Consider the following 16,724-nt stretch of genomic DNA (forward strand, 5'->3'; position numbering starts at 1 on the left):
CATTTTTAAAAAAACGCCCGTCAAACACCCAAAGTGCAGTAAAAAAAAACAAATTTGTGCAAACAAAAGCAAGTAACATTAAGAACTGAAGTTCATGGAAGTGAGTCCAGGGCCACGAAGCCAGTCATCACTGCAGGCAATTCAAGAGCCTGTCTGGTGCAGGCCTTGGCTTCAGTTGAGCACAGGGACAAGTAAACCTCATGGAGCAGTGAGCCCTACCCCGGCCCATCCCTCGCCTTCAGCCTCAACACTGATCTTTTCAATCTGGCCCGGTGTTTAAATCAGCTGAACAGCAGGTTGATCCTTACTCTCGAACCAGAGCCTTGCCGCTTCAATAAGCTCTCAGGCCCGGAACCTGCTGCCTCAGTTTGGGTCATACCCAATCTTCCCAATTCAGCCCAGTGCTTAAAACAGTCAAACTTCAGCTTATTCCTCACTCAAGCCTAGCCCCACCTCCTCAACACCGCCTCACGCCAGCTCTACCGCTTTGAGTCACCTCCAAGTTCCCTCCTGCAGCCAAACATTGGCTCATTCCCCGTTCTCGGGCCCAGGCTCTGCCACCGTGGTTTGGCCCATATACGCCACACTACAACCATCCTGCGACTTTGAGACTTCAGTTCACGCTGCAGAAGTGCCAGGTTGCACAGGTGGTTCAAAAGCTCATCTCCAAAAGGGAAGACACAGGCTATTGATTGCAGTGATCGTTTTCAAGAAAAAGGGTGATTAATGAAGTATTTAATAGTTGTGCTTGCTGTCAGCAAGTCTGTGCTGCTGAAGCTCAACATCTTAAATTTGGACTTGGATTGGGAAAACGGGCAAAGATGTGGCAGAAAGAATAGTGTCGAGAAGTGTATGGTCATGCACTTTAGTAGAAAGCACAAAGTTGTAGACCATTTCTAAACAGGGAGAAAGTAAAATCCAGAGGAGCAATGGAGTCCTTGGAACAAGATTCCCTAAAGGTTAACTTGCAGCTTCAGTCGGTGGTGAGGAAGGCAAATGCAATCTTGACATTCATTCCAAGAGGACTAGAATACAAGAGCAAGGATAAAATGCTGAGGCTTTAAGGCATTGGTCTGACCGCACTTGGAGCATTATGAGCAGTGTTGGGCCCTTTATCCAAATAAGGATCTGCTGGCATTGGAGAGGGTCCAGAGGTAGTTCAGGAGAGTGATTCTGCAATGAAAGGGTTAACACATGAGGACTGTTTCATGGCTCTGGGCCTGTACTTGCTGGAGTTTAGAAGAACAAGGGGGACCTAATTAAACCTTATTGAATATTGAAAGGGCTCGATAGAGTGGGCGCAGAGAGCATGTTTTCTATACGGGGGAGTCTCAGACCAGAAGACAGCCTCAGAATAGAGGGACGTCCATTAGAACAAAAACAAGGAGGAATTTCTTTAGCCAAAGAATGGTTAATCTGTAGAATTCTTTGTCGGACCGCCGTGGAGGCCAAGTCATTGTTAAACTGGAGGTTAATAGGTTCTTCATTAGGAATAATAATGAGTCTTGATGGAATAGCAGAGCAGACGCGATGGGCTGAACAGTCTAATTCTGCTGCTATGCCTTAGTGCCAGTAACATTATACTGCCTTATATCAACGTGCTCCTTGCATTTCATGTCAAACCGTCAATCTTCAGGCCACGCATCTCGGACTTTTGCTAATATTATTTTGTGACGCATGTCTTGGATTGTAACTACAAGAGTTGCATGTGACTATATGTACCATGTTTTGCACCTTGGTCCTACAGGAACATTGTTTCATTTAGTTGTCATACATGCATAAGGTTGAGTGACAATAAATATGAACTTCAGTATTAAAGTTTTGTATTAAAAGGATCAGTTTGCATAGAAGTATCTCACAGTATCAATTGGAAACAAATATTAGAATATCAATAGCTTCAAACTGAGAGTCTCAATACAATGCCCAGCACAAAAAGTGAACCACTCGTTTACAGACTTACCACAGGAACTTTCGTCACTTCCATCACTACAATCTTCATCACCATCACATTTCCACATCGCGGGGATGCAACAGCCATTTCTGCACTGAAATGCCCCTGACTTACAGGATACTTTCGAGCCTTGTAAGAAAGAAGGTACACACTATAATTAAACATCTAATTCAACGAAAACAAGTGCTGACCTTAGCATTATTTTTTGTACCGCAGGCCACTTGATCACTTTATTGTTGCTCATTTTAATGCACTTAAATTCTTAATAACTAGGCATTATTCATAAACTTGTGCGTTCGCTGATAAAAGCTCATTTGCATTAAGACATGCTCTATATAACAAATGCAAGTAGAGAAAGGAAATTAATTCTTATTAATTGGTAATTAATCTCAAACTGGCTCTAGAACATGCTGACAGCTCCTAACCACCCCGGAAATTGGGGTCCACTTGCAGCAAGCACCATAAAGTAATCAGATGGCAGCTTTGCCAGTCAGTTCCATAATGTCCCAAGGGGACAGAAACACTGACCTCATCCCTCTTGTGTTAGCATCAGTGGAGTCCCTCATTTGTACACAACTTTATATCATATAACCATATAACAATTATAGCACGGAAACAGGCCATCTCGGCCCTTCTAGTCCGTGCCGAACGCTTACTCTCACCTAGTCCCACTGACCCTGGTGTATGTGTTTAAAAGCTGGTGTAGTATGTTAGAGTCCAAAAAAAAAGATCCTGTACCAACTTGTTTTTAGCCGCTGGTAAAAAACTTTTAAGAGGGGAGGTGTCATGACCTCAGCCCCCTCCTTCAAGAGAATCGCAAGATCGCTATTAATTCGGGTCTTGGACCCAGGAAATGAGAGACAATGCCACGGAGTTGACCATTGTTCTTAGAGGCACCTGTGTGAATTGCAACTCTATAGTACGTGCCAGATATCAGGGACATGGACACCCTCGGGCAATGTGGTGTGGGGATGGCCTCACCCTACCTTGATTGACATTTACAAATCTTGCCAGCCATGATAAAAAGGAGACTGCTGGAGGCGGTACTCTAGCGACGCACTAGACGGACACCATCGCTCATCCCTCTCGTAATAACGGGAAGCTGCTCGGAAGCCACGTGTGATTTGGATCCCCTAGCTAGGGAATCAAGTGGCTAATAACCCCGAAAAGGATTTTGGACTGACAACGAGGAACTCCCGTTCTCGATCTCACGCTTTGAGTCCAGAAGGCTGGCAAGTTTATTTTCTCTATCCAACCCGTGAACACGCAGCGGTCCCTCAAGCGGCAAAAAGCATCCATGAACTGGCGAGACTTTTATATTTCAATTGGACAAATCGTTCAACCCCTAGACAACGATAGAGCTCATTTTTGATTGATTATTACTACACCTATGCTTTAGATTGAGTTTTGACAGTGTATATGATCTGAATGTTTTGTATTAACCATACGTTTGTGCCCCTTTATAAATAAAACGTTTGAAAATAGTAGCACCAGGCTCAGCGGACCCATCTATCTTTGCAGGTACATTACCCGGTTACTGGGGAATGTAACAAGTGGGTTGCTCGTCCCGGATTTGAAACAAAAGGGGAGGTTCAGTGAATCGGGCTGTAAGTCCAAACTTAAATCTGGTTACGCAGGCAGCCAGACAGGAAACCAGCAAAGATGGATGTGGGTGAATTTATGAGAAACCCGACGGTAGAGGCGCTAGGGACGGCTACCAAATCTGACTTGGTAAATCTGGCAAAGGGGTTAGACCTCGCAGAGGTGAGGTCTTCAATGAAAAAGCAGGAAGTGCGAGGGGTCATAAATCAGTATTACATTGAAAAGGAGGTGTTTGCAGCGGAGGATTTGGAAAATATCCCCGAAAAGAGATTAGCGAGTGGGACAGATCAGGTAGAGTTGGAGAAAGTAAGGTTGGAACATGATCTTAAAGTAAAGCAGCTAGAAGCAGCTGCAAAGGAAAAGGAACGGGCTGAGGAACGAGCTGCAAAGGAAAAGGAAAAGGAAAGGGAGCAGGTGTTCAAACTAAAGGAATTAGAGATGAAACAGGGTCATGAGCTCCAGCTAAAGCAGCTAGAAGCAGAAGCAGAAGAGAAAGAGAAACAAAGGAGCCATGAATTGGAGCTGGACAGGCGAAGGCAAGAGCGAAGAGCTCAAGGGGAAGAGAGAGAGGAGGGGTTTGATGTTAGTCGGGCGTTGAGGTTGGTCCCCCCCTTCGAGGAGACGGATGTTGATAGTTATTTCTTGCTTTTTGAAAAGGTGGCAGTGAATCAGAAGTGGCCCAGAGAGCAGTGGGTGGCGTTGTTACAAAGTGTGTTACGAGGGAAAGCACAGCGGGCATATGCCGCGTTGCCCCCAGAAGGGGAAGGGAATTATGATCAAGTAAAGGAGGCCATTCTCCGAGGTTATGAGTTAGTACCTGAGGCGTATAGACAAAGGTTCCGAAATTTAAGGAAAGGGTGGAATCAAACGTATACCGAGCTAGCCCATGAGAAGGGTGTGCTCTTGGACCGTTGGTGCACCGCGGAAAAGGTGGCCGAGAATTATGGGCGTATCAGGGAGTTATTTTTGATTGAGGAATTTAAAGGTTGTGTTCCGGAAGAGATCCGAATGTATTTAAATGAGAGGACGAATCAGTCCATCTCAGAAATTGCTAGGTTCGCAGATGAATATGCCCTAACCCACAAGACAAAGTTTTCCTCGCCAAAAAGTTACCCGAGAGACCATCGGAATGGTAGGGAAAGTCCGCCGGCGGAGGCGGAGATCCCGCCGGGAGCTAGCAGAAAAAGTGAGGATAACAGACAGGAAACCTGGAGATTTCCTGGTTTAACCTGTTTTAATTGTGGAAAGGTGGGTCATATTGCATCTAAATGCTTTGCTCAGAGAAAGGAGCCAGAGAGAGAGAGAGCAGCGATCCCTATTGGGTGTGCAGTGGTAATCAGAAAATCGGCAAGAGGGTCCCAGGGGAGCAGAGAGCGCGAGGGGTCGGAGATTTATCTGTCACACGGAACCGTGTCTGTGAGGAAGGGGGACCCGCCAATTCCCGTACGGATTTGGAGAGACACGGGGGCGGAGCTATCATTAATTAGCCGTAACGTATTACAATTCGGACCTCCGACGGGCGAGGTAGCCCTGAGAGGAATAGGAAAAGGGACAGAAAGGGTGTCTTTGCGTAGGGTCATTTTGGATTGTGAGCTGGTGTATGGATCAGTTGAAATGGGGGTGCCATCAGAATTCCCGAGAACTGACGTGGATGTCCTCCTTGGGAATGATTTAGCAGGAGGAAAAGTTTGGTCGGCCATGACTATGACCCGCCGACCGGTGCGTGTTGAGGCCCCGCCCATAGAGTCCCCGAGCTATCCCGCATGCGCGGACACTCGCAGCCTGTCGAGAGCGGCAGCTGAGAACAGGAGCAGCTTAAAATTGGTTCAGACGTTTTTACCGACCCTGTGCCACGAGGGTTTCGAGGGCGGTAGAACGAGGAATAGTAACGTAAAAGGGGGTAAGGGAGAGAAGGTAGATCCTCCCTTAGCGAAGAGAAAGGTCCTAGAGGTAGGAAACAAAGATGAGAAACAGATAAAGCTGTTAAAAGGTCCAGAATTGGACATGGATGATCTGTATGGGGTGGCAGCCCTGTTTGAAGAAGTTGAGAGTTATAAAGGTGTTCCCGATTATGAGATGAGGGCAGTCCTAGATGAAAAGGATGCCATTACCTTGAAGAAGTCTGCTGGGTTGGCAGATGGGGTTGTTTCAGCCCGTGGGGTTGAGGTTACTCCGGAAGTGAGTTGCCCAGAGCGTAACTGGGAGGATCAGGGGAATTTAGAATTTGAAAAGGGTACGGGTATTGAAAGCCTGGAAGAGGCCAATGCTCCGTTTGAGTGTGTCCAAGATGGGGATGCACGTGGTCCTGAACCTAGTCACGGAGCTCAGAAGAAGTCTGAGGTGTTTGACTCAGCTGGACGAGACGGCCGTCCTTTTGGATCAGATAGACTTGGTTCGGGAAAGATGGTTGTGCTGAAGGGAGTGTTCAGAGTTAATGTGGAGTTTACGAATGGGGAGATAACTGTTGTTGTGGAGGAGAACAGAAAATCTGTAGTTCCCAAATCGAAAGGGAAAAAGTTCAAGTCTAGATTGATGCCTGCGCATCGATTACAGGTTGATTTGGAATGTAAAGGGGCCTCACACGTTATTGTTATTCGAGAAAGCGCTGTGAGGAAGCCGAAATTTAAATGCGGCCGGAGAAAAAGGTTCGAACTAAAACACATCAGCCTGTATGGTCTTGACAAAAGGGTTAACTACCTGTGTAGCATTAAGGAATTGGGCAGAAATTCCCATGATGGACTAGGTTGGGGACACGGAGTTAAGAGGATAACCCTCGAGGATAGGAAAGGCGGGAGAGTACCTCGCCAAATTACTCAAGTTCCCCACGGGGGGACTCCCCGGGAAAGAGAAGAGGGTTAATAGAAATTGTCATTTTTAAACAGCGACGCCGGTTGTACGGGTTTGCGCCCAAGCCGGTGACTAATAAAGACAACCCTTTGGAGACCTGCCGGTGAAATAACACGACTGAAACGATTAGTATTTGTATAAACTTTTGTAGATGCACCGAAGCTAGGATCACACCTCCTTAGTTGTGTTGCTGAAGAAAATAGATAAAAATAGGTGGTTATTGAGCTGAAGTTTGGTGCTACCAGACTTTAGTACGGTACGTGATGTTAAGATATTAAAGAAAGGGGCATTGTAATTGTTACCTGTTTAGATACTGACTGGAATGTATAACGGTAGTACTCTGTGAAGAGAAAAGCTGGTGTAGTATGTTAGAGTCCAAAAAAAAAGATCCTGTACCAACTTGTTTTTAGCCGCTGGTAAAAAACTTTTAAGAGGGGAGGTGTCATGACCTCAGCCCCCTCCTTCAAGAGAATCGCAAGATCGCTATTAATTCGGGTCTTGGACCCAGGAAATGAGAGACAATGCCACGGAGTTGACCATTGTTCTTAGAGGCACCTGTGTGAATTGCAACTCTATAGTACGTGCCAGATATCAGGGACATGGACACCCTCGGGCAATGTGGTGTGGGGATGGTCTCACCCTACCTTGATTGACATTTACAAATCTTGCCAGCCATGATAAAAAGGAGACTGCTGGAGGCGGTACTCTAGCGACGCACTAGACGGACACCATCGCTCATCCCTCTTGTAATAACGGGAAGCTGCTCGGAAGCCACGTGTGATTTGGATCCCCTAGCTAGGGAATCGAGTGGCTAATAAGTCTGAAAAGGATTTCGGACTGACAACGAGGAACTCCCGTTCTCAATCTCACGCTTTGAGTCCAGAAGGCTGGCAAGTTTATTTTCTCTATCCAACCCGTGAACACGCAGCGGTCCCTCAAGCGGCAAAAAGCATCCATGAACTGGCGAGACTTTTATATTTCAATTGGACAAATCGTTCAACCCCTAGACAACGATAGAGCTCATTTTTGATTGATTATTACCGCACCTATGCTTTAGATTGAGTTTTGACGGTGTATATGATCTGAATGTTTTGTATTAACCATACGTTTGTGCCCCTTTATAAATAAAACGTTTGAAAATAGTAGCACCAGGCTCAGCGGACCCAACTATCTTTGCAGGTACATTACCCGGTTACTGGGGAACGTAACAAGGGGCATCAGGAAATTTTGGCAAATGAAATTCAAAATGGAGATTGGCAAAGTTATTAGCTACCAACTGCCTGGAGCTGCAAAAAAAAATGAAAACCTGAACTGAGACATAGCACAATAAATATCTTAAGTCAGTGATAGAAACTCAGGTTATGTCGAAGCAAACTGTTGCTGTTATAAACTTTAAAAGCCAGCTCATTCTGGTACAGCTTAGGAAAGCCAAATTCAATAGTTTTACTTAAAATAATTCAAATAACTGTACTGTGTTTCAAAGGATTGGGTCCATTGGAATACTGAAAGAAGGTTAAAGCCAGAGAAGAGGGAGAGTTAAAGCAGTTATCCTTGCAGACTGAGGTGTTCTCAGAAACAGCACTACTTTGGTTTCAGACCTGTTCTAAACCCCCTGCCAGTGGGGTTTCTATTGATACTACAGGTTAAGTACACCCTTATCCAAAATTACACAATCCGACAACCTCTGGAATCTGAAATTTTTGAGCGCTGGACATGGTGTCACAAATGGAAAATACCACACGGCACTGGGAAGGTTAACCACCGATGTGCAGATCTCTGCACATTAGACAGCTCTGAGAAGCGTATTCACATGTAATGAACACAAGTTAATGAAATCTTTTTCAGAAAAACTGCACAAGATGAAAAAATTAAGATCTTGATCGTGTATTGAAAGTATGGATTTAGCAGTGGGGTGAAAATATGCCACATAACAGTCTGCTGATCATGAAACAAGCAGGTTTATCACAATGAACTGAAAATTGAAAGTAATTATAAATATTCAGCAGGCTGGATGCAGCAATTTAAAAGACATGACATTACATTTTGAAAGATTTTACAAAATTTTTTAAAGCTAAAGCACTGCTGATCATGAAGATACAGAAATTCATTGATCTTGACAAACTCATCATCACTGATTAAAATTGAACACCAGAAAAAGTCTACAGTTATCTTGACTATACTTCTTCCCACCTTCTCCTGTAAAATGCTTTTCCCTTTTCTTAGTTCCTGCATCTCTGCCACATATAACCATATAACCATATAACAATCACAGCACGGAAACAGGCCATTCCGGCCCTCCTAGTCCGTGCCGAACTCTTAATCTCACCTAGTCCCACCTACCCACACTCAGCCCATAACCCTCCACTCCTTTCCTGTCCATATACCTATCCAATTTTACCTTAAATGACACAACTGAACTGGCCTCTACTACTTCTACAGGAAGCTCATTCCACACAGCTATCACTCTCTGAGTAAAGAAATACCCCTTCGTGTTTCCCTTAAACTTTTGTCCCCTAACTCTCAAATCATGTCCTCTCGTTTGAATCTCCCCTACTCTCAATGGAAACAGCCTATTCACGTCAACTCTATCTATCCCTCTCAACATTTTAAATACCTCGATCAAATCCCCCCTCAACCTTCTACGCTCCAATGAATAGAGACCTAACTTGTTCAACCTTTCTCTGTAACTTAAGTGCTGAAACCCAGGTAACATCCTAGTAAATCGTCTCTGCACTCTCTCTAATTTATTGATATCTTTCCTATAATTCGGTGACCAGAACTGTACACAATATTCCAGATTTGGCCTTACCAATGCCTTGTACAATTTTAACATTACATCCCAACTTCTGTACTCAATGCTCTGATTTATAAAGGCCAGCGTTCCAAAAGCCTTCTTCACCACCCTATCTACATGAGACTCCACCTTCAGGGAACTATGCACTGTTATTCCTAGATCTCTCTGTTCCACTGCATTCCTCAATGCCCTACCATTTACCCTGTATGTTCTATTTGGATTATTCCTGCCAAAATGTAGAACCTCACACTTCTCAGCATTAAACTCCATCTGCCAACGTTCAGCCCATTCTTCTAACCGGCATAAATCTCCCTGCAAGCTTTGAAAACCCACCTCATTATCCACAACACCTCCTACCTTAGTATCATCAGCATACTTACTAATCCAATTTACCACCCCATCATCCAGATCATTTATGTATATTACAAACAACATTGGGCCCAAAACAGATCCCTGAGGCACCCTGCTAGTCACCGGCCTCCATCCCGATAAACAATTATCCACCACTACTCTCTGGCATCTCCCATCTAGCCACTGTTGAATCCATTTTATTACTCCAGCATTAATACCTAACGACTGAACCTTCTTAACTAACCTTCCATGTGGAACTTTGTCAAAGGCCTTGCTGAAGTCCATATAGACTACATCCACTGCCTTACCCTCGTCAACATTCCTCGTAACTACTTCAAAAAATTCAATAAGGTTTGTCAAACATGACCTTCCACGCACAAATCCATGCTGGCTACTCCTAATCAGATCCTGTCTATCCAGATAATTATAAATACTATCTCTAAGAATACTTTCCATTAATTTACCCACCACTGATGTCAAACTGACAGGTCTATAATTGCCAGGCTTACTTCTAGAACCCTTTTTAAACAATGGAACCACATGAGCAATATGCCAATCCTCCGGCACAATCCCCGTTTCTAATGACATCTGAAAGATCTCCGTCAGAGCTCCTGCTATCTCTACACAAACTTCCCTCAAGGTCCTGGGGAATATCCTGGCCCTCTTGTCCTTAACTATCATCCCATGAGCCTCTGCGTCCAACACACAATTCTCTTCAACTTCCACCATTGGGATCCTACCACCAAACATCTTTATCTCCTCCCTCTCTCCACTTCCCAGATATTGCTCCCTCTGTGATTCCCTTGTCCATTCCTCCCTCCCCACTAATCTACCTCCCTGGACTTACCCCTGCAAGTAGCTAGAAGTGCCGCATCTGCCCATTCACCTCCTCCCTCACCTGCATTCAGGGCAAAAAACAGTCCTTTCACGTGAGGCAACACTTCACCTGCAAATCTGCTGAGATCATCTATTGTGCCCAGTGCTCAATGTGACCTCCTACACATTGGTGAGACCTGTCGTAAATTGGGGCAATGCTTCGTCGATCACCTCTGCTCCATCTGTGCTTCACCTATCATTCTACACATTACTGTACAGCTAGGCAAAGTTCAGACACCATCCATAAATTTGCTGTTGACACCACCCCTGATGGCAGAATCTCAGATGTCAGGTAGGGAATGTACAGGGGTGAGATGGAGCAGCTGATTGAGTTCCAGTCTAATTGCATCACGATGTCCCCATATTGTCTATTCCTACGGCAAAGGTCAGGGAGTTGTGGTCACCGTCTCTGATATAGTCACCCAGAGAGATCTGACACCTGACCAGGTTCACTGTCTCGTGCCAGGCCATTCTGGATCTGGTTAGCAAATTTCTACAGGTGCACAGTGGACAGCGTTCTGACTGGTTGTATGGAGGCTTCAACGCACAGCATCGAAAGAGGCTGCAGAGTCGCAGACTCAGCCACCTCTGTTGTGATTACACACCTCCCTACCAAAGAGGAAATCTTCAAAAGGTGCTGCCTCAAGAAGGCAGCATCCACCCTTAAGGAGCCTCACCACTCAAGAAATGCCCTCTTCTCATTGCTACCATCTGCAAGGTACAGGTGCCTGAAGACCCACACTCAACATTTTAACAGCTAACACACCACCATCACATTTCTAAAGAGTCCATGAACACCATCTCCCCATTTCTGTTCTGCAGTTTTTAAAATGGTAATTCACTGTATTTTTGTCTTCACTACTGCCACAGAACAACAGATTTTACAGTGTCAGTGATAATAAACCTGATTCTCATTTACAAACTAGGCCATCCCAACTGTACCCCTCACCCTGCTATTTTGAAGGACTTGTATTTGTTTCTCCAACACTTGCATATTTTCCTGGTCATCTACCCCACTCAGCAGTGTTTTGGGGAGGGGGCGAGCACCTTCACTTTGCTGCCAGCTTTATTCCCATTGCAACATTCATGGGACTGTTCAATCCTCAGTTTCTGGTCTACACCTTCAGCTCTTCATGAAGTCCCATACGAAGGACTGAAGGAACTGCCCTAAAGCAGCAAGGATTGACCTTTAACCCCTTCCACAATCTGGGAATGGGAAACATTTCTGGCAGGCTAAGCAGCTGCTCACTTGTGAAGTGCATGGAGAATCATTGCCTGCAAAATGATGATTCATTTGATGTACAAGGGAAAGCCTCCATTTGTCTTTATCAATTCTTTAGCCATTGATGCACCATCAATAACTCACGCTGAGACGTAGGAAACGAGGTATCGGCTTTTATTGACTGGAAGAATGAACAACACTACATCCTGGGGAATGAGGCAGGGCAACAGGTCACAGTCGCCTTTATACAGGGGTCTGTGGGAGGAGCCACAGGAGCAGCCCAGACAGGTATATCTAGTTCACCACAGCCATTGGCCTTAGGTTGCCGGCATCCTAATTTTTCAAGTGTCATTATAATCCTCAGCAACTTCAAATAATTAGCCTTTCTTTATACCGACAATCACGTGGGAATGTAGTTAATTGAGCAAGTGAACTTTTATTTACATGCGAACTAGTGGTCTGAGTTAAGTACTCGTTATTTGCAACCGGCACCGAAACAGTCAAAAGGGAACGAAGATGGCCTAATTTACCTACAGCAATTGTATTCCGCAACAAAGAATTGCCCAGGCAGTGGGTTGTGTCCGAGGGTCTGTTTGTACACACTGCAAAAATATTAAAGTGAAGGTCATTAATGATGTTTGGCAATGCTTCAATAAAAATCCCTGGAGGAAGTGCGGCACCGAGAGTTACCATTGGACGGTTAGTACAATTCGCTGACCAATCACTTTCCAAGACGGGTCTGCGGTTCAAGGCATCAAATAACAGAAGCAGGAATCGAGTCCAACACGGTAACCTTCACTGTGTAGCGGTTTGCTACACCACAAGTGGGACACTAGACTAGAATGGCATGTTCCGCCTCCCAGCCTGTACTGACCCATATTTCACAAATATTCACTCCAGCCAAGAAATCTAAGGCCTCAACCCTTTTATTTCAAGAGACAGTCGCGACGCGTTTGAAGCTACAATTACAAGGTTAAAAGTGAGGCAAGCCTCAAGTTCAGGGCAAATACTTAAAAGTTTAATGCTCCAATTGTTATCAAAAAGCAAACCATGCGCAAAGCAAAACGAGACCTCACGCGTTTACATTAACTACACTCAGAAGTTGCTGAAAGGGCAGGTGGAGGGGCAAACCAGTGAAGAGGTTTCATTTACTCCCTTGCACCTTACTGTGAAGAAAGACCTGAATGTCATCAATGGCACACCGACATCAAGTCCACTGTCGCATCTTCAACATGTGCACTGGTTCATTCACGTCTTATACCTGTGACTAATTAGGAACCCAATCTATTCATTGGACATCGCAACGCTGGCGAGGGCTTGCATCATACCGCTCAGGTTAGGGAGCAGGCACACCTCATGGATTTGCCTTTCAGACTTGCTAAGTTTCCCAAATAACCAGGACAGACAATTCCAAGTTAAAAGAGGTGGTATAAACGTCAGCAGGTGGGAACCATTACAATAATGTGCACGGTACTAAGAAATACATTAAAATTCGAGCATCTTAATCTAGGATTGAAATCAGCAATTTTTTTTAGAATGTTTTGTAAATGTATTTAAAATTGACATTTAACATGGTCTCGCGGTTCCCCATTTCGGTCCAACAATTATCAGTATCTTATTTATTCTAAAAGCTTTCCCGCACGATTATACGCAGCTTTATATTAAAAAAAGTAACAAGCGATTGTCAGTCAAAAGTAAACGAACGCAAGAAATGTGTACAAGCCCTCGAGACTGTTACAACAAAGACCATTTCAGATGTGCAGTCCGTCACGACCACAAATCACTCAACATTACGGCTTCAAAAGGGAACATGAAAACAGCACGAACCGTTCAGATCCACTCGTTCATGCCAATTTCTAAAGACTATTCTTTCCTTCTCCTGTGGATACGATACTGCCACCTGCGTCAGGTGACGGAGGTATGTGTCGGGGAGCACTTCGGGTCCAGTGATCACAATGCCATTAGTTTCAACATAATTATGGAGAAGGATAGGTCTGGACCCAGGGTTAAGATTTTTGATTGGAGAAAGGCTAACTTTGAGGAGATGCGAAAGGATTTAGAAGGAGTGGATTGGGACAATTTGTTTTATGGGAAGTATGTAATAGAGAAATGGAGGTCATTTAAAGGTGAAATTTTGAGGGTACAGGATCTTTATGTTCCTGTCAGGTTGAAAGGAAAGGTTAAAAGTTTGCGAGAACCATGGTATTCGAGGGATATTGGAAACTTGGTCCGGAAAAAGAGAGAGATCTGCAATAAATCTAGGCAAAATGGAGTAAATGAGGTGCTCGAGGAATATAAAGAATGGTAAAAAGAAGCTTAAGAAAGAAATTAGAAAAGCTAAAAGATGATAGGAGGTTGCTTTGGCAAGTAAGGTGAAACTAAATCCAAAGGGATTCTACAGTTATATTAATAGCAACAGGATAGTGAGGGATAAAGTTGGTCCTTAGAGAATCAAAGTGGACAATGGAGTCACTTACCGTCTTTACAGTAACCACTCGCTCAGCTCCAAGATAATGGAGTCACTTACCATTTACTTGTCTGCACCGATAGGAACACGCTGCCAACAGCAGCAAAACCACACGAACAGGAATCATCTCACCGCCTTCCGCCGGCCGAAAGCTAGCCTTTGCTCTCTAATGGTAGGGGGGGGGGGGGGGGGGGGAAATATTAGGTGTATGTGTGTGTGTGTGTGTGTGTGTGTGTGTGTGTGTGGGAGTTTTTTTTAATCCCTCGCTCTATCGGCAAACAGAAGATAGACAGCCACGCCAGAATGACGCAGGGACGTGCTCTTATATCATCCTTAAATGCATTCCCTCTGCTCTCTGGAACAACTGGTTGGTCGGTGTGTGTCTCCTAACCTAATTACATTGTTAAATAACTGCATGGCAAACCCAGACTTGTCGATACTGCTGCTTGGAAACCGGCTGATAATAATCGATTTAGCCGAACGTATTCCGTCCCTCGCACCTTTTCGCTTTTGTTGGTTAATGGCTCTTAGTGCCAATGTGTAATGTACTTGGCGAAGGGGGTTCACTATACAGTTATACCTCACCGTCCTTCTGATTGCGTGCAGCTCGGAGGTAGGTGAAAGTAAAAAGTTTATCTGCATTCCGATAGTCCACAGGTTTGGCCAAGAGGAACAAAATTATTTGTAATGACTAAAGTTATCTCGTGTCTACCTATGATTAGCAAAACCAGGCTGTATTGTCCATTCTATTTGATGTTGAGAGAGGTAGAAAGCCATCTTGTGGAACGGCTGCAGCCCATGTGAACGTGCCCCATTTTGCAACGGTGCGGGTAAACTCCAGTACCCTAACCCGCCGATGGTGAAGGAACAGCAACTGAGTGGTGTGTTATCCAGGATAAGGAAGTGACTATGAAATTATGAAGTGTTCTGTTCCTTTTACCTTGACTTGGGTGGCCGAGGTTGTGGGTCTTATGAACAAATCTCAGTGAATTGTGGTCCGTCTTGCCAAATTATGGACTGCAGACGCAGCTAGTCAGTCCCGGATCAGGCAATGTTTGAGGTGTTGGCTGGGGGTGGGTACTCTTCTATACTTGATGAATACGATCTTTTTGAATGTTGCTAGAGCTGCATTTACCCAGGCAAGTGGAAAAGTTATCCACTATATACTAATCTGCAGGTAATCCAGGGAGTCAAAAGGTAAACTTAGAAGGTATCTACATTATACACAAATTCTAACCTGTTGTAGCCACCCTATTTACTTAGCTGGTCAGTAAAGCTATTGCTAAAAGATGACTATCCCCCCCCCCACTTCTCCATCCATATAACCCCCCCATGAGAGACATAGTGGTGCACCAAATAGAGATGCTGCCTCACAGATCCATTGACCCAGGTTCAGTCCTGACCTCTCATGCTAATTGTGTGGTATTTGCATATTCTCGCTCTGACCCTGTAATGCATTTCCCAAGGTACTCCAGTCTTCCCCCCCCCCCCCAAAACGTACAGGTTGGTAAATTACTTGGTGACTGTAAATTTCTTTTACTATGTTTGATTAGGGAGCCTAAGGTAAAGGAACACATAGGAGGCAGTGATCATAATTCACCCTGCAGTTTGAAAGAGAAGGTAAAGTCAGATCTATCAGTATTATAGTGCAGTAAAGGGAATTAAAGAGGCATGAGAGAGGAGCTGGTCAAATTTGATTGGAAGGGGACATTAGCAGGGCTAATGGTAGAACAGCAACAACTGGAATTTCTGGAGGCAATTCAGAAAGTGCAGATAGATGCATTCCGAAGATAAAGTATTCTAAAGGGAGGATGAGGTAACTGTGGCTGACAAAAGAAGTTATAGACAGGATAAAAACAAAAGGGAGGGCATATAATACAGCAAAAATTAGTGGGAATGTAGAAGATTGGGAAGCATTTATAAAATAAAGGAATAGGAGAGAAGAGATGAAATATGAAGGTAAGTTAGCCAATACTATCAAAGAGGTTACCAAAAGGTTTTTCAGAAATATAAAGAGTAAAAGAGAGCCAAGAGTGGATATTGGACCATTGAAAAATGATGCTGGAGAGTTAATAATGAGGGACAAAGTAGTGGCAGATGAAGTTAAGACTACTACAGTCTTCACTGTTGAAGACACTAGCAGTATGCCAGATAATCAAGAGTGTTAGAGGGCAGAAATGAGTATTATTGAGGAGAAGTTGCTTGAGAAGCTGAAAGGTCTGAAGGTAGAAAAGTCATCAGGACCTGATAGACCACACCCCAGGGTTCTGAAAGAAGTCAATCAAGAGATTGTGGAGGTATTGGTAATGATCTTTCAAGAATGACTTGATTTTGGAATAGTTCTGGAGGACTGGAAAATTGCAAATGTCACTGCACTCTTTAAGGAAGGGAGGCAGAAGAAAGGAAATTATAGGCCAGTTAGCCTGATGTCCATGGTTGGGAAAATGTTGCCGTGCATTATTGAGGTTTTGGGGTACTTTGAGGCACATGATAAAGCAAGTCAAAGAGGGCATGGTTTCCTTAAGGGGAAATCTTGCCTGACAAATCTGCTGGAACCCTTTGAGGAAATAACAGGCAGAATAGACAAAGGAGAGTCAGTGAATATTGTTTACCT

The 16,724-nt window shown here is 44.3% G+C and overlaps 1 protein-coding gene across 1 annotated transcript in view; it reads right to left on the reverse strand.

Moving 5' to 3' along the window:
• LOC140720674 (uncharacterized) overlaps window positions 1-14,287 on the reverse strand; it is a 189,719-nt gene extending 175,432 nt beyond the window's left edge. The window contains 2 exon segments of the mRNA XM_073035523.1: window positions 1,961-2,080; window positions 14,171-14,287. Of these exon segments, the coding sequence (XP_072891624.1) occupies window positions 1,961-2,080; window positions 14,171-14,237 (187 nt within the window). The 5' untranslated portion in view covers window positions 14,238-14,287.
• Between the last annotated feature and the right edge of the window lie 2,437 nt (window positions 14,288-16,724).

The sequence above is a fragment of the Hemitrygon akajei genome, chromosome 2 (assembly GCF_048418815.1).
Source record: "Hemitrygon akajei chromosome 2, sHemAka1.3, whole genome shotgun sequence".
NCBI lineage: Eukaryota > Metazoa > Chordata > Chondrichthyes > Myliobatiformes > Dasyatidae > Hemitrygon > Hemitrygon akajei.